We start from the raw sequence: 25529 nt of genomic DNA on the forward strand, positions 1-25529 counted from the left end.
GGCTTCATCACCATAACAAGCACAGTGATCAACAGAAATGTTGCAATCTTGTTCATCGCCATGTTTTTTTGAGATTAGTATGTTGTTGCTGCAATATGTTTTGATTTGTTCTTTACAAGATTTCAAGGTATCTATATTTGTTATATGATGAGTGATTAATTAAGAGACAAGGTCTTGTTAAATAGTAGTACTAGGCTACAAGCTAGAAAGTTGTGCATGCACACTATGACTATATATAGAAATGCTAATTAAAATGTTTTTGTGGTGGAATTACATAGCTTGGCATTCTATAATTAGTGAAACTATAGAAGATGATGCCGAATTCAGTGACAGACCTTGAATTTTTATTTGAGGAGGTTAAAAACTAGACATGTAATGAACTATAACCATGCGAGTAAACAATGGAAAAAAAACAACATAATGTTTCAAAATTTAATAGCCATATAGATGATAATCCATTCTTTCCTCTTGTTCTTATCTCTATTTCGACTTTTGCGTTTATATATATATATATATAAGTGGGTTCATAGGAGAATGCATACTTACATGAGAAATGAGAATGAATTTTACGCGCTATAACTCTTATGAATAAGTGATGTAACCCTACTATCATTGATATAAAATCAAAGGCATCCTTTCAATACATGATTATGAAATCTTAAATCACAAGTTAATATTCACCACCATGATTTTTAGGACAAACTTCTTAAAATCTTTAATTTATAAGACAAAACATTTCCCGTGCAATATGCACGATGTTATTTTCGAAAGCAATGTTGGAGAAAAAAATATTTACTCCAAGAATGACACTAATCCCATTTGAGTTCACTAAATTTCCTATCAGATTTCAGAGACGGCAATTTACTTTAATTAATAATTTGTTTTGCGGTGACTATAAATAAAAGTCAAGGACAAACTATGTCTCATGTAGGTATGTATCTTCCAATACCTGTTTTTAGCCATGGACAATTTTATGTTGTCGTTTCCAGAGTTACGAGCAAAAAAGGTCTCAAGATCCTTTTGTTGGATGAAGAACATTGTTTGCATGCAAACACGCCAAATGTAGTTTACAAGGAAGTGTTCGCACACATATAAATTGATTTGGAAATTTCATTTGTAATTTTTGTTCATCACCACTCATACTTTATGTTATATGATGATTTTGTGTAATATGGGAAGTTAAGTCAATGTTATTATGTAACTCCCTTTAAATATGTAATAAAACAATAAATACTCCCGTGTATTATGTACGGATCTTAATACTAGTTATTATATTATGTTCAATGAACCTATCTTACATGATTACAAAAATATTATAAAGTATTGCACATCAAGTGGGTTTATACTTTTAGGAGACCCTATTCATCACGTTACTCCAGTTTTATGCATAAGGATTATCATAAGGTTTGAATCCACAACCTTTTAGATAGAGAGTCAGCCATTAAATGAAAATTTGTATCTTTGTATTTGTAAAATTAATAAAAATGAAAAGAGATAAAACCATCCAAATCCCTTAATCCTAAAATGTTTTTCTCAATATATTTCAATGCCTCAATTATATAGGCAGACTTAGAGATCAATCAAACCAAACTCTCAGAACTCAATATTGCTTGACATGATGATGACTTTTTGCAAAATGAGGAGAAGATTGGAGATCCCGCTTTAAAAAGAGCAAGAACCGTACACCTGTTTAATGGTGGAAGGAGAACTTTCAACCAATTACGCGAACTGTCTATTATTCTTTCATGGAGGAAATTATAGAAGGTATATATGGATAAATGGATTGAGCTCTTAATTAACTCAAGTCAACTCAGCTTGAGCCTAGTTGTACACTCAAAAAATTTAAATCACTAGTTAAATTGCTTCCAATTATATCAAATTAATTTTCAATAAAATATAGTTTGGACCCACAACTAATCTAGTTCATCCCAACCATATAAGAATTTACAATTATACCCTTTTCCACACTATTCTCTGCGCAGGATATTGGCAGTGGGCAAGATCCCCACACCTTGCCCATTCTGTCCACCATCTTCATCTATCTCTTCCTTTAATTGGTTAGATTTGAGTATTTTATTTCATATCTACTATATACCATTATCATAAATATATTAACAATGCAACTCTCACTTGGAATATGCCAACCATTGTACTGTAGCACTTCCTTACACTCTTCCCTATTACTTCATTCAATTATATTTAAGCCTTTCAATTTGGCCACAACCTTTTCTCTCCAATTTCAACTCTTCTTATCTCTCTAGGAAATTTCTCTATTCTAACAAATCTGGAATCATCCAAACAGACCCAAATCAACAAAAAAAAAAAACAATCTAAAATTTTAGGTGAAAAACCAAAAACATGAAGATCCAATGTGATGTTTGCAGTAAAAAAGATGCTTCTATTTTTTGTTCTGCAGATGAAGCTGCTCTTTGTGATGTTTGTGATCAAAGAGTCCATCATGCTAATAAACTTGCTTCTAAACACAAGCGTTTCTCTCTCCTTCACCCTTCTTCCTCTCATTTCCCTCTTTGTGACATCTGCCAGGTAATCTTGCGTTTCACTTATTTCAGAACGGAGGAAGTATGTTAGTGTAATAGTCCTTCCGTTTCATTATAATTGTTACGCGAAGTATGTTAGTGTAATAGTCCTTCCGTTTCATTATAATTGTTACGCCTTGTTTTTTGCACTATTGACGTACTCCCCTTTTTTTATGTTAATGATCAAAGTTATATGTTGGCGAGCATGAATGTCAAACTGTAACGATTGAGGGAAAACTCAGAAGGAGTATTATTGACATATAAATAGTTTTGAGTATGAATTCTATTGATGATTAATTATATGCATTGATTTTTATGCAGGAGAAAAAGGCACTATTATTTTGTCAACAAGATCGAGCAATTTTATGTGGTGATTGTGACCTTTCACTACACTCAGCAAATGAATATACTCAAAAACATAATAGGTTCCTCTTAACTGGGATTAAGCTTTCTGCAATGGTTATTTCTGATAACAACAAAAAGAAGAATAATGATACTTCTATTATTATTAGCAATGAAAATGGAGGTGACCCAGTTCCTGATTTTAAATCTATTAAAAAACCCACTTCAGATTTTTCTGAAAAAACTCCAAATTCAGCAGCATCAATTTTCACTAATAATAGCAGCAATAACAGCAGCAGCACAGTTAGTTCAACCAATAATCAGATGATTTGTGGTGGATCAACTAGTAATATATCTGAGTATTTGATAGATATGTTACCAGGGTGGCATTTTGAGGATTTGCTTCTTGATTCAGCTTCACCTGCTCCCCTTGGTTTCTGCAAGGTTTGTTAATTAAAGAAGTTAAATATGCCATTATTTTATTTGTTTGATTAATTTCCTAATCAAGATTGAAACTTTAGTATATAAGTCAATCAAGGCATATAGAATATCATGCACCAAAAAAACAATTCAGTTTAGTTGGATTATTTACCTTAATAAATTGATTTGCATGATTGATTTGGATTCATAAATGATTTACTAATACTAATTTGACAATCTGGCTATTAATAATTGGAGAAAGTGCCACTTCATCTCGAAAATGAGCGAATTTTGTATATCAAATTGTATTTTTTTAACATGTTATTTTTAAATATACCGTTGTACTCTTTCGCTTTTTTTTTTCGACAAGACGCGCCGAAAAGGAACGCCCTCATTTAATTTCCTTACGGAAATTGAACGGGCGAGGGAAGAGGAACGCCCTCATTTAATTTCCTTACGGAAATTGAACGGGCGAGGGAAGGGGATAAAATCCCCCCCTTAAACCCCCCTAGGGAGAGGAACGCCCTAATTTAATTTCTTTACGGAAATTGAACGGGCGACGGATGGGGATAAAATCCCCCCCTTAAACCCCCTTATTAAGCGGAACGTTACCCCCTAACCCCTCGGGGGAGGAAGCAAGGGGCAAGAGAAAGAATTTATATATGCAGATAGTTGTTACGTGTACTATTGAAGATTTGAGATATATTTTGTTTTCTAATTTGGGAGTCTTGAATAGAATTTTGAGATTGATATTTTTTTTTTTTGAGTGCAGAGTGATATCCATGATTTTGAAGTGAATGAGGATATGTTATCATTTTTTGATGTGGAAAATGACAAGGAATTGACATGTTCTTCAACTCAATCTGAGAGTTTTTGGGTACCACAAGCACCCCTAGGCCTAGCAGCAGGAGGAGGAAATGTTTTTGGTCAGCCTTCAGAATTTCATAACAACATGAAAAGTGGATTGGTTTATGGGACAAAACAGAAGCAAGACACAAGTGTCAGTGCCATCAAATTGAACAGAAAATGCTTGAAAGATGATGCTTTTACTGTCCCTCAAATCACTTCATCTGTAGGGTCTAAGAGAACAAGGCCTTTTTGGTAGAATTATTTTTATTGGGTGTTCTAAGGGGGGTGTATGTGTATCTTCTGTCTTTTGGAATATGGAGTGCTTGTGCTCAATGTCACATAGATTTTTGGTCATTTTTGTTGTTGTTCTGTACTATTCCACAAATTAAGGTGTGATAAAAATGTGTGCAACTTTTACAAAGTCATATTATCCTTTCTCCTTGATATAACTGAATAAGTTCTTCAAAATTCATCTTAAAAATATCATAGAATGATCATGGAACGGACGAGTAATCAAATTCTAAAGAAAGATATCTAAATGGGTATAATTTTAAAAATTGCCACTATCAAGTATCAATATATGATAATGGCAAGTGTTGTAGTATTTACCATTCTAGCTGAAATTCTGCCACATGAGGACACATGAGCTCAAGTTGTAGTGCATGGTGCAATGTTACATATCATTATATTGCAAGATATGGGACTTAGAGTTTCTCATCTAGATCATGGCTAGTGTGGGGCTTATATGGAGCTAGTTTTTTGGGTGAGTTATTTCATGAACTTGTGTTACAATGACTTAAGTGAATCCTTGCTATATAATGAGTATGATGTAAATTATTCTATTAATAAAAAAAAGAGGTCAATCCAAATAGTTAGTCACTATCAAACATATGGACAAATGTTTTTTGGGCCCTATTGGGAACCTGTAAGATGAAGGGGGTCTGCTAGACCGACACTTCTTATAGGTTAACCTGATCTAAGTTTACGAGTAAACACTTTGAGATTATGAGGAAATGGTAAGGCGAAATCCTTTTTCAAAGTGTCTCTAAGTTTACGAGTAAACAAACTAGACTCGCACAATTTAGTCATTTGAACAATTGCTATATGCAATAAAAACTAGAAAGATGGTAAATTTATATGTATGTGGCCATGTGAGGAGGGGGATAGGATTTTGCACTCTTTTGTAAAAAATACCCATCAAGGGATGGATGAATTTGGTCTTATTTGACCAACTTTTGATTCTTCATTCAAATAAAATAAAATGAAAAAATGCATGACCCTATTATAATTTTCCTTTTTTTATAGTGGCTAAAACTATCTAGCTATTATAATCAAAATCACCCTCTTTAAAAAAATAACATATAAATCAACATATACAATGGAAAAAATTATCAAGAAGAACTTATTTATTATAACCTTTTGGGATATATATATATATATTAGCAAATTATGCACAAGGATGCATGTTTCATTCTGTTTAAAAAAAATCAAACATAAATTTTACTCTTTTTGGGCATCAACAGAGGAAAAATTTAAACATTAGATAGTTTGACTCAATTTATTAAACTTCTATAACTTAACCCTTCTTTTATTTTATTCTTTTTACTTATTTTTTTTTTAGATTTTTAAAATTAAACTTGATGAACAATAAAAAAAATGATAAGTGAATTTATTTAGGATGTCTTGTGTTTTATTAAAATAGTCTTTTGTGTTAAATAAATTATTTTAACTTATTAATTGATTGAATTATCCGTTTTGATGTATACTTGATTGTGTTTGTGTATTGATATATAAGAGGGGGGCACCATAGCTCCCCTCTTTCGTTATATAATAGACTAGTATTGTTTGCATACTATGCGTGCACGACATCGCGGTGATATTGTACATGTGTATTTTATTTTTTAAAATTTGGAAGTTACTTTCACTTAAAAATTGAAATTTAGTTAGGAGAAAAAAAAAATTGGTAGTTACATCAGAGCTTTTTCTACCAAAGACTTCTTGACCTAATAGTTAAGATTGAGGTATTGTGAATGAGAGGTCACAAATTTAAATCTCCCTTCCCTTTCTGTGTATTGTTTTCGTGATTCATATGGATAAAAAAAAAGCCTTTTCCCTTTCTTATCCATGATTGTGCGTGTGATACATGAATACATCATATGACTGAGGAATTACATGGGTGGAAAGCTTGTCAAATGAGGCTAGATCGCATACATCTTTGTCCAAAATGGTGAAGGGTGTGCCTCTCCTAGATTTAGGTAGTCAAGGAAGGCAAGTTGAAAAGAGGATAGGGTAATCAATCATGATATGGCTAAGACACTTGGTCCATTTTATTAATATCTTGGCGTAGTTGATGAAATAAAGTACTCTTACTATATTATGATAAAATAATTTATTACTATTCTTTTGAATGGAATAATAATTCTTGTCAAATTAAATTGGATGATCTGGCTTTTGGATTTTAGCAGCCTTTCTTTAGAGGTGGGGAAAAAGGTTGCGATATGATATTGAAGGAGAATAGGAGATGCTTGTGCCTTTGTTCTCTTTAGTCTTTGGTAATCTTAAATTGATAAAAAAGAACTAGTTGAACTAATTTTGCCTAAAACTTAAGCTATATGTATATGATGCTCTTGTTACTTGCTATAGTTCTGGCCCCTATATACAGTTCATATCTTGTCATGTTTATGCTGTTTATATGTTTTTTTTTTTTAATAATGTTTCTTATATCTTCCAAAAAAGTACCTTCCATGATCACGGCCGCTAACACCGTATGTGAATGAGTAATTGTACATGTCCTTAAAATATAAAGGTTCGATTCTTCTGGTTGTAAAAAACTAAATCTAATTACAGGTTATGCTTTTAAATTTATTGAGTATGATACAGATTCAAAAAAAAGGTTAATTTCTATGTGGATTTTTTTGCTTTGTCTCTTTCTAGTCTAGGAAAAAGACTTTTTCATTTCTTCCTATTCACAAAAAAATTCAATCCTTATAATTTAATTTAGCATAGTGCCCCTAAATTGTACAAAACGGCCTTGTCCATAATATCCATCATTTTTCTCACATACATTATTATGAAATACTAGTATAACTTTGTCTAGTGATAGAAGCTCCGATCTGAGCCACCTTGGAGTCCTAAGTTCGAACCCCCCCCCAACACACACGTAAGGAGCTAACCTCCTTCCTCATATATTACGGACTTGCAAATGGACTAATCAATTACCTGAAATAGGCAGATGAAAGTTGTATTAATGATAGAGTAAGATTTAAAATTTAAAAATTTATTTTAATCCATTAAAAACAAAAATAAAATTATTATTTATGACGACTTAAGCTTGGATAAAAAAGTACTAGTTCCTAATAAATGAATAAAACTCTCTTTCTCTCGGTTTTTTTCCTTCCAACTAGCTATATGTTGTAGCTTTGAAAATAAAATAGAAGCTTGATTGCACAACAATCACACGAAAAACCTAAACCTACTTTTTCCCTCTAATTGCCTCTCCTTTTTTCCCCTTTTTTTCTTTTATTTTCAGTTTTTAATTTGTTCTTTTGTTTTGTTGAATAAGTTAGTCTCTCTCTTTAAGAGAGTTTATCGTGTCCTACTATGGAAAGTTTAGTCTTCTTTGTTATGGAGGTCTCTAACTATCTTATGGAAGTTGTGAGTCTAGCTAGTTCGTTTGTTTTTAGGATGAAAAATTATTTTCATTAGTTGAAGTTCAAGACTATCAACATGAATATATTGGAAGCTCGGATACGGTCAACATAGTTAGATCAAGAATAATCTGCTCCAAACTATGTCAAAAGAATAGATGGTTCCATTAATGGCAGCTTGACACAGCACATACAAGGGATTTGTGCCAAAATATTCGATATGGTTCATTGTAGTTTTATTGAAGACGAAGTCGATCTAATCTTGTTTGATTGTATTTTATTTTTCTTCAATACTTATTGTAGATGTCGTTTGGCATTCAATTGATGAAATTTCTCTTTTAAAAAAAGTTGTAGCTTTGAAAATACATTATCAATTGTCCTTATCCACCAATTGTAATTCCTCTAATTAAATCTTTAAGTATTCAATCAAGGAAAAAAGTGTCCTCAATCTAACGGCCTAGTTAATATATTAGAAAAATAGTACTCATCTTTTTGTAAGAGTAAGTTGGTGAAAATAGGTTGAACTTTCGAAAACGGAGGGAGTATTTCTTAGTAAGATAGAATCACAACACCTCACTACTTTTTTTTAATCAATTTAGATTATCTTATCATTTAACTAAATATTTTTTTCACATTATTTGTCATTTTAGATCATCTGATCATTTAACCAATTCTTCTCTTTCACATTATTTGTCATTTTTTATTATCTTTCAAAATATAAATGCATTATTATTTGTTTGATATGTAGGAATTTACTATTACTTGTCACTTTAATATACAAATTTCAATTGTTGGTCCAATAGGGTAGATAGGTTATAAGTTAATTATTAGGGGTTAATGACTAAAAACGTTGACAGTCATTGAGGGCTTTCTTATAATGTACTTTAAAGAAATTGACGGGTATTTGATAACTTTTGAAAGAAGTCAGAGTCTTATTACATAATTACTCAAGGCTATATAGTAAAAGAAAATCCGTTTAGATCATATTCACAATGCAAAAAATAAAACTTACATAATTCGACAAGTATAACTTTAGTAGAATAAAATGTAGAATAAACCAGTGTTCAAGAATCAATATGTAGACTCAATCAATCCAGGGGGAAAACTTTAGTGCTTCCAAAGCTTAGTTTTATTGATATTTCTTCTCCTTTCCCGATCCTATTTGTGCTACAGAATCTATCTTTCGATATAATGATTTTACGCGGCATAGTCGTTTATTTTTAATTGTGTACTGCTCAGGTACAACTTGGAATAAGATAATCTTTTCAACTCAGTAGAATTTAGAGTAGATGCTGTATGCGCTCTTGCTAGGATGTAGCTATTCTACATGGAATGTCAACTCGTAGCTTTGTTACTAAAGTGTACAATTAAAATTATTCTTAGAAGTTTGGGGTGGAAATGACTGAAGAGGATCCTTATTCCTTATTCTTATCAGAAAGTAATTACAGATCAAGAGGCTTGATGAGTTGGAATTTACAAAGAAATTTGATGTTATATCTTTATTTATTCAATTAGAGAAGAAATGTCTAATTGGTATTTTGAGTTGCTACTCATTCTTTGTCTTTGTTGTTACAATGGTGTCTTTCACCATTGTGGCCCTTCCGTGGACCTATGCTCTTGTTGTGTTCCAAACTAGCAACAAGGAAAAGAGTTGGTAATTCTTCTTATTGCTTAGGTACAATTATACAAATGGCTGTTTAGGGAATTAGGTTGCAAGTATTCTAAGGCTTACATTCAGCACTACAAGGGGCAAATATGACAAGCAACGGTAACCAGGAAAAAGATTTTCTTTGGCGGAGAATGCCGAATACACATCTTAAACAACGCTTTCGTCTGTTGAAAATAAAAAATGTTTTAGAAGAAATAAGTTAAGATTTACAAGGGACAATAAGTTCATTCCTTGTGGATGAAATATTCAGGCTAAGCAGAAAGGACTTGGTATAATTTGAAGTCGGCATGTTTTTCTGTAAGTTATGTGCTCACGCTTTTTTGTTGCTATATCAAGTAAGCATCTGCTCTAAGTGTATGGTATTATGCTTATAGTCATCAACAAATATCAAGCAATGTGCTATTTAGCATAGCTAGATATCATTAATAACACAAATTATAGCAAGTGTAATTGACATTTAAGCTTTCGAGAAGCTTGATCTCTCTCAATGAACTCATAAAAGCTCAACAAAACATTCAACATGATTTCCCCTCCCTAATATGCCCTATATAGTGCTTTTCCTTAATAAACTACCTATCTTATTCTTCAAGCTTCAGGGAAGTAAAGGGGTTATGCATGGGAAGGGAAGTATGATTGATAAAAGAATTTCTGTCATAAATTGGTGAATTGCAGATTGCTGATATAAATACATATTTGCATGTATGTATTTTTGGTGGTTTAAAACTTGTTAAATAGTGAATTCAGTTTGAGTTAGCACTTAGAGGCCAGTTTTTCGTGCTCTATTGTCTCTTGAGGATGTTATGCAGTTTTAGAAGAATAGGTTGCAGTTGTTTCTTTGACAGTTGCAGATTCTTATAAACAAAAATATGACTAATATAAATGACTTGTTCTGTAATGTTTCTTTGATGGATTACCGAAGGCATAAAGATGTTTCTTTGACAGTATGATTGTAATAAGAGCTTTTAGGCTTTAGCTGTACCAAATATGGACTTGGACTTGAACTTGAACTTGAACTTGTTATTGTATTATGGACTATTGAGAACTACATATATATTGATATGCTGTATGAAATTGTTTATTGTCAGGATCAGGTGGCAGAGTTGAAGTTGCTACAGTTTTATAGAGCAGATGAAGAGATCTTGTTTTATGTGGTATCTAATTTGTACATTGAACATTTTAGTTAGAGTGTAAAGATTTACCGCCTGCAGAGCTTAGTTGGTGCAGAAAATGTCAAATAGTGATATGGTAGTGTAGATACATCATACTATGTTCTTATTATTGAGACATCTGGTATTTCAGAAATTGCAAGGTGCATTACGTGATATCTGGTGTTAACGTTACGCGCTTCCCTACACTTTTAGCAATTGCAAATTTTCCCAACTTCTATCATGTTAATGGATGATAGCAGGGCTTGACAAAGTAAAAAGAGGGCAATTCTTATTTTTGCCCTGCTTGATAAAGTACAAAGAAGCAATATCTAATCTTTGCCCGCTTGATGAAGTACAAACAGGGCAATATCTTATTTTTGCCCTGTTTGTTGTAGACCAAATAAGACAATTGTGTTTGTCTTCCTTGTTTTTGAGCAAAGAGGGCAAAAGTATTGCCCTTTCTGATGATCATAGAGGGCAACTTTATTTGCCTTAATTATGAATCAAGAGGGCAAAATTTTTTGCCCTTTTATTATTGTATCAAAGAGGGCAAAAATTGAGATTTGCCCTTTAAACCTAATACAACGGGGCTACAAGGGCAACGGAAGGGCAATTTTAAAATTGCCCTCGTAACCTATGAAGGCAAATTTTGTATCAAAGAGGGCAATTTTAATTGCCCTCCTTGAAGCTATTTGTTGTAGTGTATGGTGTAAAAGTTACACCTAAAAATTCGTGTTAAATCCATAATTAATTACCCATCAAACAATTATATTTGTTCTTTTTGCCAAATTACACTACCTTTATAATTTCTTTAGAGAACGTGTTCAAAGCATATATATGTTGTAATAGAAAAGAAACAAACAATGTGTATCGTAATGAGAAGATTGATAAAGAGGCTAGGTTTCAAGTAATTTAATCTCAGTTCACCTTCACTCTCTTCTTATCGATGATCGTAATAAGGATATGTTTTTTTCAACTTATTTTCTTATCATATCTTATCTTCTTTTTTTTTTTCAAAAATGAGTGAAGATGAGTTAACATAATATCTTATTTTATTTTATTTTATCTTATTTGATCTTATATAAGTTAAAATAAGTTGAACAGAATAGACTCTTAAGCCTTAGCCTTAGCCCTAACTCATGACGTTCTCTCCTTTGATTGGGCAGGTTGCGCAGTGGGAAAAGTTGCTCAATTCAAGCGTATACTTAGTTTTGGGAATGCCTCGCTCTCCAAATCTTCAAGTCAATGTATGCTTGCCATGCACATGATGTGTAAAGCCCTTTATTCATTTTTCCGGTTGATTTCAATCTCTAGCCTAGTGTGTGTTTAATTTTTAAATGACTTTATTGAAAAAATTCCATTCGTAATAATTCCTCATGCTTTAATTGAAAAAATGTTTGGTATACTTTCTCTACGAATTTTATGCATTATCCCCTCATCTCACCCAATGCCCATTAAATTTATAATTAATTTGTTTATAATTATCAGATTAATTAACAAATATAATTGATCATGTGTATAGAATTAAGTGCATAATTAGTATGAATATGTATGTCCAGTCATGTCTAATAAACTGAATTCATCATAAGTTGATGAAGAGAATTCACCATAATGCTATAAGTGTCCTTTTATATTCAAAGTAAAATCAATCCATTTAGAGTTATAATATTATTATTCAAATTAACAAAATTGTATAAGGGTGTAGCCCTGTGCATCATTATATATCGGTGTACTGTGTTTTAAAGTGGTGAAAAAAAATTATTTGATTATTTCTTACTAAAACAATTGTAATTATGCACATTTTTATCACTCTATATAATTATTCCAATTGGTAAACTCATAGCTAACACACAATACAATCATGTATATACAAATTTTAATACCCCAAGATTGTTTAAGATAATGTGATGGTACTACTCATACCAACAAGGTGCACCATCCTAAATGCACATATATATTGGAAAATATTTCGCCATAATCAAAGTTATAAATTATCAACTCTAAAAGATTAATGAATTATTATTCAAAAAGGGGAATTACATTTGACTTAAAAAATGATTAACGTCATGATCTCATATTTAGTTTAGAAGTATGTACAAGAAGAAGAAATAGTACAATAGTATTAATTAAAGGAGTAATGTATGCATCACTAGACGAAAATTATGGGGAAAATTTTAACCATACGAGTGGACACATGCACGTAAAGCGAAGCTGCCATTTCTTGAATCTAAACTCATGCATGGACCACCATTAAAGTTCATAACATAAGCACGAGTCCTTCAAAACTTTATACATTGAACAATTTATAATGCAAAGGGACTAAGGAAGCAACTAGTATGACTTTTCCCTTTTCGTTGGTGCACTTCACTTTTCAGTGAGTTGTGGGAAGTTGGTACTTGGTAGTTGGTATTACCAATGCAAGCTAAGGGTTTTCATTAGTTTGATCGAAGGAGTGATCTTCTTTTTCAATTAGGAGAGATAATTCGCCTAAGTAAAGACCAATCCCTATCAAACTACTAGCCCGTAGCTAGGGCATCATATCAGTTTTTTGGGTACAATGGCTGAACTGTCGTCGTTGTAAGAGAGATTCTCAACATATTTTTGAGACGAGGATTCAAACTATAGGCAAAATACTAGAATTTGGGATGATACTCCATTGAGATACCACCTCTTTAGAAGCAATCTTCTCTAATTTATACTAATTGCAGGGAACAAATCACTAGACCTAATTATCAAATTACTTAGTATATCAAATTATCGCTTTATCAAGGAACTCAATTCAAATCACTTAGACGTCTGCAGTACGATACACTATGTTTGTAGAAGATTGTTGTAACATCTCAATTGCTTAATCAAGGAACTCAATTCATAAAAATCATTATCAAATCACTAGACCTAATTAAATTCAATTCGTCTGATTTTGTGGAAAAAGTTAAGCAACCCTAATTGACAAAAATGCTGAAACAATCATCCATACATCTAATTTAAAAAGCCAAATTGAATGATTTACCTGAAGATGCGATCGAATTAGGAAATTGCTAAGAAAATCTGCGAGAAACGTCAATTCGAAGGCTTGAAAAACTGAATTCGAAGGCGAGAAACGTCCAATCCCTAAAACGATGAATTGGTAGGGAGAACTGGTCCTTTCAATGTTCCATTGAAGATTATGATCGAAGATTACTGCCCAAAATCACCAGATTTTGTAGAACATGTTAGTGAGATTGAAGATTTTGTAGAACACTCTTTTCGAAAGAACACTGTTTGTTTGCGGGGAAATTGAATCGAATAGAACAGTGTGTCATTTTAATCTTTTTTTGTTTTTTTTTCCTTCATTATTAAAGAGGGCAAAAGAGTTAAAATTGTTGTTTTAGGTATTTAAGAAGGGGCAAAACTTTAAATTGTTGTTTTAGGTTAATATTAAAAAGGGCAAAACTTTAAATTGTTGTTTTAGGTTAATATCAAAGAAGGCGAAATTGAAAAATTGTCTTCTTAGTTGGTATCAAACAGGACAATTTTGAAATTGTTTTCTTAAGTGATAGCAAAGAGGGCAAAACAATATAATTGTCTTCTTAGTTAATATCAAAAAGGGGGAAATATTTTTGTCTTCCTTAATACTATTAAATAAGGCAATCAACTAGTTGCCCTATTTTATTCAAATAAATTGCCCTCTTTGATAAAATTTCTTGTAGTGATAGTACATGTGTAACAACTCACAAATCACCGCTTTTTTTTATAATAAGAGCTCAATTGGCATGAAATCAATGAAAATAACATGGAATCCATGTCGTTATTTGTATAATCTATGTTATTCTTGTTAGAATATATGTCATTATGCATATAACTACATAATAACTTATGATGTAACATGTTACATCCAAGATGCACTCTAAGGATAATGTAGTCCAATTGAGTAGGCATTTTTGTTACCAAAAGAGAAAATGATGTAGATCTTGCAGTGGCGGAGCCAGTTGGGGGGACATGGGGACAAATGTCCCCCCACTTTAAAAAAATAATTTCTTTAAAAAAAAAAAAAAAAAAAAAATTGAAAAAAAAACACGCTGAGAGTGGAACGCGTGAAATTTTTGAAAGAAAAAAAAAGAAGCGCTTAAGAGGAGAGAGAGAGACGGAGTCTTTGAGGAGAGAGAGAACCCTGACTCGCTGAGAGTTGTCGACGGCCGACGTCAACGCAGGCACCGCTAAAAAGAACCGACGGTCGACCGGAGAAGGCAGAGATTCACGCCGACAGCCGACGCGAAGAATCGAAGACTCGAACAACAGCAGTAGGCCAAGAAGCGATTCAAGCGAACTGAACTGCGGAGTTGCGAACACTCGCCGGAGATTCACGACCACCCACCTCTGATTCACCGACTCGCCGGCCTCCGACTCCCGGCCTCCCGATTCACGCACGGACAACACCATAAATCAGTTTGTAAGTTTTCTTAACTAACCCTAAGTTTTAGTTTAAGTTTTTTTTAAGGTAATATTTTAAATTTACAATTTACATTATTTGGTTGTGAATTACTGAATTATGATATTTGTAAAATGTTAATTTGTGATTGTGGAATGTGGATTTATGGTTGTTGATTGTAAAATGTTAATTTGTGATTGTGGAATGTGGAATGTGGATTTTGGTTTGAAGAGGAATACTTTGATATGTAATTGATTGTAAGACTATAAGCATTTTGGAAATTTGAATGTAAAACATTAAGAATTAAACAATTTATGGTGTATTGTTTTTTTTTTACATATTTTTTTCCGAATGTTTGACGGTCGAATTTTGTCCCCCCACTTTGAGAATCCTGGCTCCGCCACTGAGATCTTGTAATAGAGATGAAAAAGCTAAAAAAAGTATATGCGCCAAACTTGCAATAGAAAAAGAATGGATAAAGTACCCGAGTGACCGAGTTGTTATAATATTGAGTTATTTTTCTTGGGTTTCTTTGAGACCCTTGAACCAAAATCTGATATCAAATAAAGAAATGCATTGTAGCCTAGTAGAGTAGTAAGTACTTAAAGTCATAATTCATCCATTTTTAGTCCTAATTTATCCAAGGCGTGACGTCACCAAGTATGTAAGCATACTATTATGAGTATTATCGTATCTATCACCCTGGTGGAAAGTGGAAACACCCGCAAAGGTTTGTTTTCTACTAGGAAGCAACAAGCAAGCATCTAGCGTGGGCGCGTGGCCTCCGCATGGGGTAGTTTACGTTGTATTCTGAAATCGAGGTATATTAGTATTTAGTAGTAGTACATGTGAGGAATATTTATTAGATTGATCTCGCCAAGTTGTCAAAAGATCTATCCTCCAAAGTCCAAAGAGAAATTAGTAATTTGGTTAGCTCATAATTTAAATTTCAATAAAGAAAGGTGCATTTTAGATGGATTTGAAGCTTTACATTCCTCTTAAACTTTAATTTTCCTATGCCAAATTTGTCATAAAAGTCTTGAAATTCGTTCGATACTTTACAAAAGACATATTATCAGGATAAATTCCTGCGGAATTTGTAACTCTCATGATGAGGCTCTCGGTCATCTTTTCGGTACATGTCCTCACCTCCAGCGACTTTCGCATCTCCCTGAACTTCGACAATGGTTACCTTGCCAAAATATTGTGATCGGCATGATGTCGGTCCTAAATTGTCTAAAACGCAATTATATATACCTCTATGATCAAGTACATATTTCTTGTATGGAGTATGTGGAAAGAAAAGAATGATATCTTCAAATATGAGCGTTTAAATATCCATCAGATCCTTCATAAGGCTAATTTCCTTCACACTAATTGGACTTTGTGAAACAAGTTAATCGATCAGTGCCCCACTCAAGTGGTAATCCACTCCAAAATCATTCATCTTCCAACCCTCCGTTGCTCAACAATTCACTCATTCTGGTCGCTTAGAGCCTTCTCCACGTACTCATCACAAACTCAACTTTGATAGATCGATTCATCATCACTCAGCCACCGTGGGAAAGCATCATCAGAGACCACCTTAGCAAGTTATGTAAAGCTGCAACTTTTAATCTATGGAGCACTCAAGTATTCATCGCAGAAAACTGAATAGTAAGCACCAGGGTAGGTAAATCAATTCCTACATTTTTGTGGGACTTTCAATTTCCCATGAATTTTCATTATCCTAATTTTCCCCACTTCATGTCAACAAACAACTACCCAAATCAGAAAATCATAGATAATTCTATTGCCCACATAATTTCTATATACCAGCAAACAACCGCTGAGTTTGAATCATTGTTCGCTCGTCTGGATCCAATTGTTTATTTTAAGGAAAATTAGCCTCAACACCCTATACTATAGCGCGGGTGCACCAAACATCCCCAAGTACAACTTATAGCCAGAACACCCACAAAGTACGAACCTGGATGCAGTCTGTATCATAAATGAGGTCGGTGTCCAAAATTCTCATCGGATTCCTTCCCCTTTCTTAATTTCTTCTTTTTTAACCCTAATTATTTTAACTTAGACCAAGAAAGGCGCGTGCCTTCGTTTTCTCCTTCCTCAACTGAACAAGAAGATTTCTTCCCCAAATTCCCGCTTACTTCCCCAAATTCCCTCTTTTTTTCCCAAATGAACCCTAAATTATGAAAGAGTGAAACCCGCATAACAACAATGAGTTTAGTTTCATCTTCAAGTTTCAAGAAGAATTCAAATATCAATTTAGGTAATGGTAGGGTTTATTGTCGACATCGATTGCCTGCAGTAGTCCATACTACTTGGAAATTCAACCACAATCAAGGAATACGCTTCTATGATTGCCCGATATCTAGTACTCGCTCGACTTATAGCCAATAAGAATTCCCATCACCGACCTCGTTTATTGTACGAACTACATCCAGGTTCCTACTTTGGGGGTGTTCTGGCTATAAGTTGTCGGTGGGGCTGTTTAGTGTTCCGCGTTATAGTTTAGGGTGTTGAGACTAATTTTACCTTTATTTTATCCTATTATATAATAGTATCCCTTGTTACTTTAAAGTTTAAAGACAGTTTTGGTTTATTGTGAGCTGTGACTTCGAGTAATTTGGCGATATCGGTCTAGTTGGTAGTTAAGTCTTCAATATATATATAGGTATGAGAATAGAAATAGTTATTTATATCCATGACTGACGTAGAAAGAGTAGCATAAGAGGTCTGTCCAATAGTTATGTTTTATAAAAATCCTTTTAGCTTGATTCAGTCTTTAAACTTATTGCACTACTTTATCCATTAACTAGCTCTAAGCACAATCATGATGATTTTAAGGAAAAGTAAAAATTGATTGACACCAACGAGGCCTAAGTAACCCTTGCATGAATACGAAATCAATTTCAACCAGGTTCGAAAGGGAAAAACTTTATCTATCCAACCAATAGAAATCAATAATAGTGGAATCCAACTCATTAATTTTAATAGTCTTTTATTTTTTTATTTTTAGTGGGTTAACTACCCACTAGGTAGATGTAGCATTGTCCGGTTCGAAACCCATTTACATACATGTCTTTTTGCATCGTTTGTTTGTTAAAGTTTATATGACTAGTCTAGCCGTCTTTAATTATATGAAATGACTTGCTTTTAAAGGTCGTACTTTTTTATTATTATTACGAAGTATTCTCAACTTTAAGGGTCTTTTCTCAAACTTGTCTCCATCTAAATTAATCGGCTAAATTAATTAATCTATACAAATATATCAAAAGGCGTGCATACACAAGAAATTGTGTCACGTGGCGCTCTCCCTTGGGAGTTTTAGTTCATGTAATCCATGTACACAATAAAAATTTTAGAAAATCGCATAGTATAGGGTTTGATTCTGAGACCTCAATTGCATATACTAAAGCCTTAAACACTAGGCTTTGTTGTATTTAGTGTTATTATCATAAAGTATTATATTAATAAATGAATTTTTTTTCTTACCCGGGACATAGCTCGGGCTTAAAAACTAGTTATAATAAACTAAATCTTTCCATTAACTATTTAATTACTAAAAACTATTTATTAGAAAATATCTTATATAATATTTAACTGATTTTGCACCTTAGTTAAAAAATCGCGATATCTCAATGTAGCATTAGAGAAGAAAATAATTCTCAAATTGGTGTCTAGCTAAAAGTAATTCCATGATATGGTGTTCTTCTAGGTTCGGACAACAAAGCTTTTTTTTTAATAGACAAAGTTCACCATGTACAACACATAATTCAGAAGTGTTCCTTTATCTTCCCTATCAACCATAGACCAACTTAAATGCACGAAATCACTTGATGGGAATGTTAGTGATCAAACATATTCCCCTATGATATTGTTAGCATTTAATTTATAGTTTTATACATCATTGTTTTTATAAAAGAAGCATCATCTACTTTGTGTGATGAGTCTGACTAATAGTTTGTTAAACCATATAATCAAATATCGTATAGAGTTGCTCTTGAATTAACCTTGAAGATGGAGATTTACGTCAATGGAGGTTGAATTGACATATGAGTTTGTACAAACCATAAACATTCAAACCTAATATGAGCACTAATATATAGAAATAAGTTTAACCATATCTCTACTTTACATCCAAACCTAACATGAGCACTAAAGTATGAAATTACTTTTTGCTAAATACCATATTGTGGAATTACTTCTAAGTGAACAATAAATAGGAAATTACTTTATTTTTTAACACCATCTTAGAAAAACGCTCTAGTTAAAGTGGAATACTTAAAAAATCAATTAAAATTGCTCTAAAATTATGAAAATTGATATTACCGCATATGGGTTGCATTGTCAATTTTAAGGTGTAATCTATTCACCTTAAAAAAATAAGTTTCACGTCCAATAAGTTCAGATCAGGACTGATTAGATTTTATTAGCTCACAACCCATTCGACTATTCCCAACGAAACTCAAAAGTGAAAACCTTCAAAGGCCAAAACCCCTCAAAGGCCAAAACCCTAATTCAGTAATCCCTTCCCCATCTCTACCACCGTCCACTGATTGGCCTTCCAATTTTCTTGGCCTCTTTTGTAATTGGTAAGCTACTATACTAACTTCAGTATTTTACAATTACACAATCTGTTAATTATTCCGCAAATTATACTTATTACTTTGTGGGTCACTGGGTTTCAACTGTTTAGTATTTGCTATTGTTTTTTAGTTGGGTGTTATATGTTTTTGATATATCTCAGCTAATTTATAAGATAGTCAAAGTAAAATTACATATTTTTTTCGGTTGTAATTAATTTAGTAGTTTCGAATTGAAGTTGAATTAACCATTTGGGCGCGTTTGTTCTTGTCACAGGATTGCGGAACAATATTGATTAGGAATCTTAATGGCGGTAAGCATTAATTCTGTTAAATTTGGTGATATTGATGTTGTTATTTATAGCTTGTATTTGATGAAAATAAGTCGGGTTTTGTGTACCACATTCGCTTAAATTGATTTGTTGATCTAATTGGATTGTTATGTTGGTGTTTTCCTGTGGTGGCAACTATGATAAAGTTTTCATTATGCCAAATAACTTCAAACTCAACTGACTATAAGTAATGCAGGGTTGAAGTTGTTGTTTTTATAGCACATTGTATGTTGGTTCTTTGCTTCCATGGTGAATATGATTAGTACTCGACATGATTCGGTTACTTTTTCTTCTGACGTGCGTTATTTTCCTTATTGTGTTACAAAATGGTTATGTGTTGTCTTGGTAAGTTCTACTTACTCAATCAGCTCGGCGTCATGAATTTGTGTATCTAATTAGACATCAGGTTGTTCTACAACCATTTCCGTAGTATATGTACATACATCTAAGTTTTATATGAGTTTTTCTTGTTGTTCCTAGACCATATTTTGCACATTGGTTAATGTGAGTTAAGTGGTTAGTGTCCCTCTAATGTGACTTGACTAGTATTTGTTTATTGAAAAGAGATAAATTAATTGGGAGGAAACCTAACAAACCTTGTATATTGTTGACCCCTGTCGGAATTTTGTTGCTGGGCAAAAATGGTAGAAGAGTTGTCCTTGTTTATTGACTTGTATAAAACCCTGTGTTCAGTACATTCAGTTCACACTTTTTGCACTGCCCTTTAAGATCGGGAAAGAAAGGGGTGTGGGGATTGGTATTACATCATGTTAAACTATGTGGATTTTGTATGACATGGTTGCATGTATGACTCTTTTGAGTCTTTGACTATCAAATTATTTGAAACCTATTCTTTTGCACCCTTTGCAGACTGTCCCAGTAAACCCAAAACCTTTCTTGAACAATTTGACCGGAAAGCCCGTCATTGTGAAGCTGAAATGGGGAATGGAGTACAAAGGTAATTATTGCGTGATCAGATGATTTCACTTTTCAATGTAGCAATTTTTCTGTATCCTCCTCTCTTTTAATTTCATGATTGTTACCATCTGAGTTGTTCATTGTCCTTATATTTGTTCATGAGTCTCTAAATTCTCAATAGGTTTTAAAATAATAGATAAAGAATGTGCGTGTGTTTGAGGGACTGTTGTTGGTTGTTACAGTATATTTACTTTGTCATTTTTATTAGTCATGGGAAATTTATATGATATTGTTTTTTTCCTGTGACATCTTGCAGGTTATCTTGTGTCAGTTGATAGCTACATGAACCTACAGGTGCAAATTAATGTCGACTATTATTAATTGTTTTCCAACGATGCTCTTCTTTGGAATCAGTTGGTGTTTTAATTTGTGATCTAGTATCATTGACTTTCATAGTTGCCCATCTTTTTATTTTGGTAATTTCCCTGCAGTTGGCCAACACGGAAGAGTATATTGAAGGCCAGAAGACTGGAGATCTTGGGGAGATTCTCATCAGGTTAGTAAAGCTCTTTTCTAGACTTCTCTTGTTGCAAATTAAATATTTCAGTATGGTTTACACTTTTGGTTCTGTTCTGGAAAAACTCTGTCTCAGCTCCCTCAGTGTATCTTTACTTTAAAAACACTGTCCAGACTCAAAATTAACATTTTACTTTTACCTAGCTTATCTCTTTTTTTATTTATTTTCTTTAATTCAAAATTCTTAATTTATAATTTATATATACATATATATTTTCTAAAGTTGGGACCCGCACCTACACATCCGCTTCTTTCTCGTTACTATTTTTCCTTCTTACTCTATATGCCCATGCTAATGTTAACATTGACCAGAAGTCCTGGACAAAGGGAGTATATAATGTGCTAAACAGGGCAATTACTGAGCCGCGCTTGAGCCTGCCAACTTTGTTGCTTAGAACTGTGTGCTGTGGTGTTGCTTGCTTGCTTTTATGTGGCCAAGGGAGAAAACAAAGGGAAAAAAAGCCACGTAACTCTGGCTAATGGTCGTTTTGTGGGTTATATGACATTGTCCTAGACTACGACATGAAAAATCAACACTAGTACAAGTGTACAACCATTACATGATCAACGATACTAACACAGTGACAGAACTAAGATACAATTTTTTTTTGGGTAACTCCTATTTCCACTTTTTAGTTTTTCCCTTTTGGGGCCATTGTAGTATTCTCCATCATTGAGTTCTCTCCTTGGTCTCGGGGTCTTCAACGAGGCTCCTGACCTTTTCTCCTTGGTGGCTCTGCTCATATATTGCCAAAGATTTTGAATGTATCACACTCTTAATTTGACTCTCATTTGCATGACTTGAGGTCTTCTTTGGTAGATTAACAACTCAGATATCAATGGTTGTTCACTTGTTCCTAGTGTTTAGTTATAGTATCAGATAGATTTTCCTTGTGAAAGCAACTTATCATTACTCTTCGAGAATCAGGATCATAAGCCATGAGCCCAACTTTTTTCGGTTATAAAAGTGACTCTTGGACTCCGCCAGATTAATATTATGATTTCATTTCTGGTAGGACTTACAAGAAGAGTACGCCACTTCAATGCTTGAGATACTAGCTGATTTTATTTGTTGTGAGACCCTAACAATGCGTGAGACACTATTCTTTACATCTTTTACTCTACCGTTCTTGTTGCAGTTAATAAATACATGTCCTTTCATGCCATAATTAGATTCATCACACAACTTACCTTGTTCATTGTTATGGGAGATTTCTTTGATGAGGATAATCTTAATCCTAAGCCAATTGGGACTCTCTTGTTCATACTCTTTTGGTGGGCAGCTGTAGAGTACGCTCTTCACCTTACTAAGCTTCTTTGCAACCTCTTGATTTGAGGTCTCAATCTGTTACTTCTGATCCCAAAAGGCTAAACCATTCCTTCCCGACTCTATCACAGCAGAGGCTCTATTAAATAAAGCTTTGACATGACTTGGGTTGTAGTTTAAAGCAATTGAATAGAGTTGGCCTACTTGATTGAACTCCCGCCTCCCTGTTTTTCTTAAGAAAACAAGCAGCTAAGTTTAATACAATGCAATAAGTTATAAAAAGTAAAATAAGTACGGTATACACCAATGAATCCTTTTCCAAAGCATACTCAACATTCCTTGATTGGGAAGGAAGTTCCTTCCTCCTTCCAAAGCCTTATATGATCTGATACACCCTTGTGATTCTTTAAGTTTGATATGTAAAGTCATCTTTCTTCTCCTCCACATTACCCCCTTGACTGAGGATGCAATTTAGCTTGCCTCGCATACTTCCAAGGAAGCATATCATACAATAAGAAAATCCAATAACTCCTACTACTGAATATTGAGTATCGAAAAAACCAGAAATGGAATCACAAGTTAGATAACAAAATTTGACGAAAACATCTTTACCAAACACAGGCTCACCAAACACATCTAAACCAACGAAGACCAAAAACAACTAATAAGACAACAGATGTGAAAGCGTCTGCAAATGATTAGGATAAAGAAATAGAAAAAGCTATTTTGCTGCTGAATCAAATATACTAACACTATGCCTTTTCTTTTTTTATTTGCATAGGTGCAACAATGTCTTGCACCTTCGTGGAGTTCCTGAGGACGAGGAGATAGAGGATGCTGACAATGACTGAAGAATTCTGACATTATTGCTTGCAATGTCGCTGATAGTCTGTAATGCGAGAACGCGTTGCAGATCAAGTAGTAATACAAAGCTCATTTGAGTTAGTTCCTAGACTCGGCCACCGACTTCTTGGAGGACATTATACATTCGTTTGTAAGAGATTCAGCTTAACGAATTATATTTCTTATTGTGATGGTTTTGGAATCCTACTTCTTGGATTTATGTTATCAGTAGAGTTGAAGAATGGAGATCTTCCTGATTGTACAGTTTTGAGATTGAAAATCTTCAAGATGAATTATGATATGCGATTTTAATGTACTAGAAAATTTTGAAAATGTTGTATTCCCTTAATGACGTACTTTTAAAATTGATTTGAAATTAACAAATCGACCTATCATTAGAGGAAAAAGTTCATACAAAATGAAAATTTAACCCCAAACCTAGGAATTCGGATCGGAGGTCATCTTCTTAAGCAGTAAGCATGACTATTGATATATCTAAAATAGTTCAACCTTTGTAGCGATGTTCTTATAGCAATTTTTCTGCGACTTACAATCGTATGCAATAGTAAAATAAGTTCTTTATGAGTCATGCAAGACTATTTTCTAGGATAACCTCAACATTGGTACTTATTTGAGTTTTATCATTACTCGTAGTTGTTAAGATAAGATAGTTGAGACTATTGATGTCAGATTTTCGAATATAAAAACGTTGGGAGGTTTAGACGGAGGTGGAGGGAGGGTTAACCATTGTTAAGACTGAAGAACTGAAGATATTGATCCGAGAGGAAAACATATGTTTACCAAGAGAGTACAATCAACGGTTAACTAGAAAATGTGAGCGTAGCTCTTGAGAAACCAAAAATCAACTACATTTACCCAGCAAAGAAGAGTAACGCTAGACTAAAATCTTAGAAACTAAGGAGTAGACCAAACATTTAGCGTCGACAATGAGCTTTGCACATATTTAGGCAGTCGTAGAAGCAAAATCCACCACAGTGAAGTGGGCAATCTAGCTTCATTCCTTTACACCTTCCTTCCCCCATGCATTGTCCAAATTCTCCCAACTTGAAGTTTCCCCTGCCATATCCCCGATTTCTCGGTCCTCCTCCTCTTCGCCCTCTACCGCATGGGCCCCACTTCCACCACCCTGCACCACCGCCTCCCCAACCCCATCCTCCCCCTCCTCCTCCACCACCACCGCCACCTCCACCGCCGCCGCCACCACCCCCTCCACCCCACCCCCATACAAATCCACCACCGCCTCCACCACCACCGCCGCCTCCGCCACCACCTCCTCCACCACCACCGCCACCGCCTCCGTTTGGTCTTTTCTTGTCCTTGAAGGTAACTTCAGTATAGTTGGAACTCTTGGAAGCAATACGATTTGCAGGGTTTATATTATTAATCAAGGAAGTTGCATTGGCTTGGGGTATTGTAGAATTAGTAGCCTCTGGGTTGCTAGTGCATAAGCCAAATGAGGCCACAGAGAGTAGTAAAATAAGAGTCAAATTTTTTACTATCTCCATGATCAATTGGTGTCAAATTCTGCCGAACTAAGTATGTTGTATATATAAATAGATACTACTTACTTTGATTTATCATATATATATATACGTAATGCTTACATGTTACGGTTACTTGATATCCTTTTGCTTCAATCATTCTCACCTTGTTGTTTGTGAGCAGTGTGTGAGAGAGAAAGAGGGTAAATTGCTATACACTCCTCATTCCTGAATATAAGAATATTATATACAAGTTGACAGACAAAACACTCATGAAGTGTCTTACCAAAAACAAGTAGATACAAGTATACAACACTAACTAATTATTCGTATTAAATTGGCGTAGAGAGAATCAGAGAAGTAAGTTACGAGTTACGACTGTGATCTATAGGATTATAAGAGTATATAGATCATATCTTTAGTTGTTATGTGGGACTTGTCGTACGCTTTAGTGATAGTGCGTTATTATGAGTAATCTCATA

General features: G+C 33.7%; 3 protein-coding genes across 3 annotated transcripts; 2 read left to right on the top strand and 1 right to left on the bottom strand.

Moving 5' to 3' along the window:
- The first annotated feature begins 1999 nt into the window (after positions 1-1999).
- On the top strand, positions 2000-4597 carry LOC104888895 (B-box zinc finger protein 20). The gene is made up of 3 exons (XM_010674009.4): positions 2000-2544; positions 2859-3323; positions 4072-4597. The coding sequence occupies exons 1-3, from the start codon at positions 2359-2361 to the stop codon at positions 4402-4404; spliced, it is 984 nt and encodes a 327-aa protein (XP_010672311.1). The 5' UTR covers positions 2000-2358; the 3' UTR covers positions 4405-4597.
- Positions 4598-19458: 14861 nt separating this feature from the next.
- On the top strand, positions 19459-23787 carry LOC104888885 (probable small nuclear ribonucleoprotein F). The gene is made up of 6 exons (XM_010673998.4): positions 19459-19618; positions 19887-19923; positions 20812-20899; positions 21176-21213; positions 21351-21415; positions 23484-23787. Exons 2-6 carry the CDS (start codon positions 19918-19920, stop codon positions 23551-23553), a joined length of 267 nt encoding a protein of 88 aa, XP_010672300.1. The 5' UTR covers positions 19459-19618; positions 19887-19917; the 3' UTR covers positions 23554-23787.
- A 579-nt stretch (positions 23788-24366) lies between these two features.
- On the bottom strand, positions 24367-25104 carry LOC104890602 (glycine-rich RNA-binding protein 1). The gene is made up of 2 exons (XM_057395086.1): positions 24861-25104; positions 24367-24824 (listed from the first exon to the last, which is right to left on the bottom strand). The coding sequence occupies exons 1-2, from the start codon at positions 25069-25071 to the stop codon at positions 24481-24483; spliced, it is 555 nt and encodes a 184-aa protein (XP_057251069.1). The 5' UTR covers positions 25072-25104; the 3' UTR covers positions 24367-24480.
- Positions 25105-25529: the final 425 nt, after the last annotated feature.

Source organism: Beta vulgaris, chromosome 1, assembly GCF_026745355.1.
Source record: "Beta vulgaris subsp. vulgaris cultivar EL10 chromosome 1, EL10.2, whole genome shotgun sequence".
Taxonomy (NCBI): Eukaryota; Viridiplantae; Streptophyta; class Magnoliopsida; order Caryophyllales; family Amaranthaceae; genus Beta; species Beta vulgaris.

What these genes read in the sequence shown, in the direction of transcription:
- LOC104888885 (XM_010673998.4), top strand. An exon ending in ATGGGGAATGGAGTACAAAG is followed by an intron (nt 20,900 to 21,175) that starts GTAATTATTGCG and finishes GACATCTTGCAG; the next exon opens with GTTATCTTGTGTCAGTTGAT. An exon ending in CTTGGGGAGATTCTCATCAG is followed by an intron (nt 21,416 to 23,483) that starts GTTAGTAAAGCT and finishes TTATTTGCATAG; the next exon opens with GTGCAACAATGTCTTGCACC.
- LOC104888895 (XM_010674009.4), top strand. Translation starts at nt 2,359, where the DNA reads ATGAAGATCCAATGTGATGTTTGCAGTAAAAAAGATGCTTCTATTTTT. An exon ending in CTCTTTGTGACATCTGCCAG is followed by an intron (nt 2,545 to 2,858) that starts GTAATCTTGCGT and finishes ATTTTTATGCAG; the next exon opens with GAGAAAAAGGCACTATTATT. An exon ending in CTCCCCTTGGTTTCTGCAAG is followed by an intron (nt 3,324 to 4,071) that starts GTTTGTTAATTA and finishes TTTTGAGTGCAG; the next exon opens with AGTGATATCCATGATTTTGA.
- LOC104890602 (XM_057395086.1), bottom strand. Translation starts at nt 25,071, where the DNA reads ATGGAGATAGTAAAAAATTTGACTCTTATTTTACTACTCTCTGTGGCC. An exon ending in CAAGAAAAGACCAAACGGAG is followed by an intron (nt 24,825 to 24,860) that starts GCGGTGGCGGTG and finishes GTGGTGGCGGAG; the next exon opens with GCGGCGGTGGTGGTGGAGGC.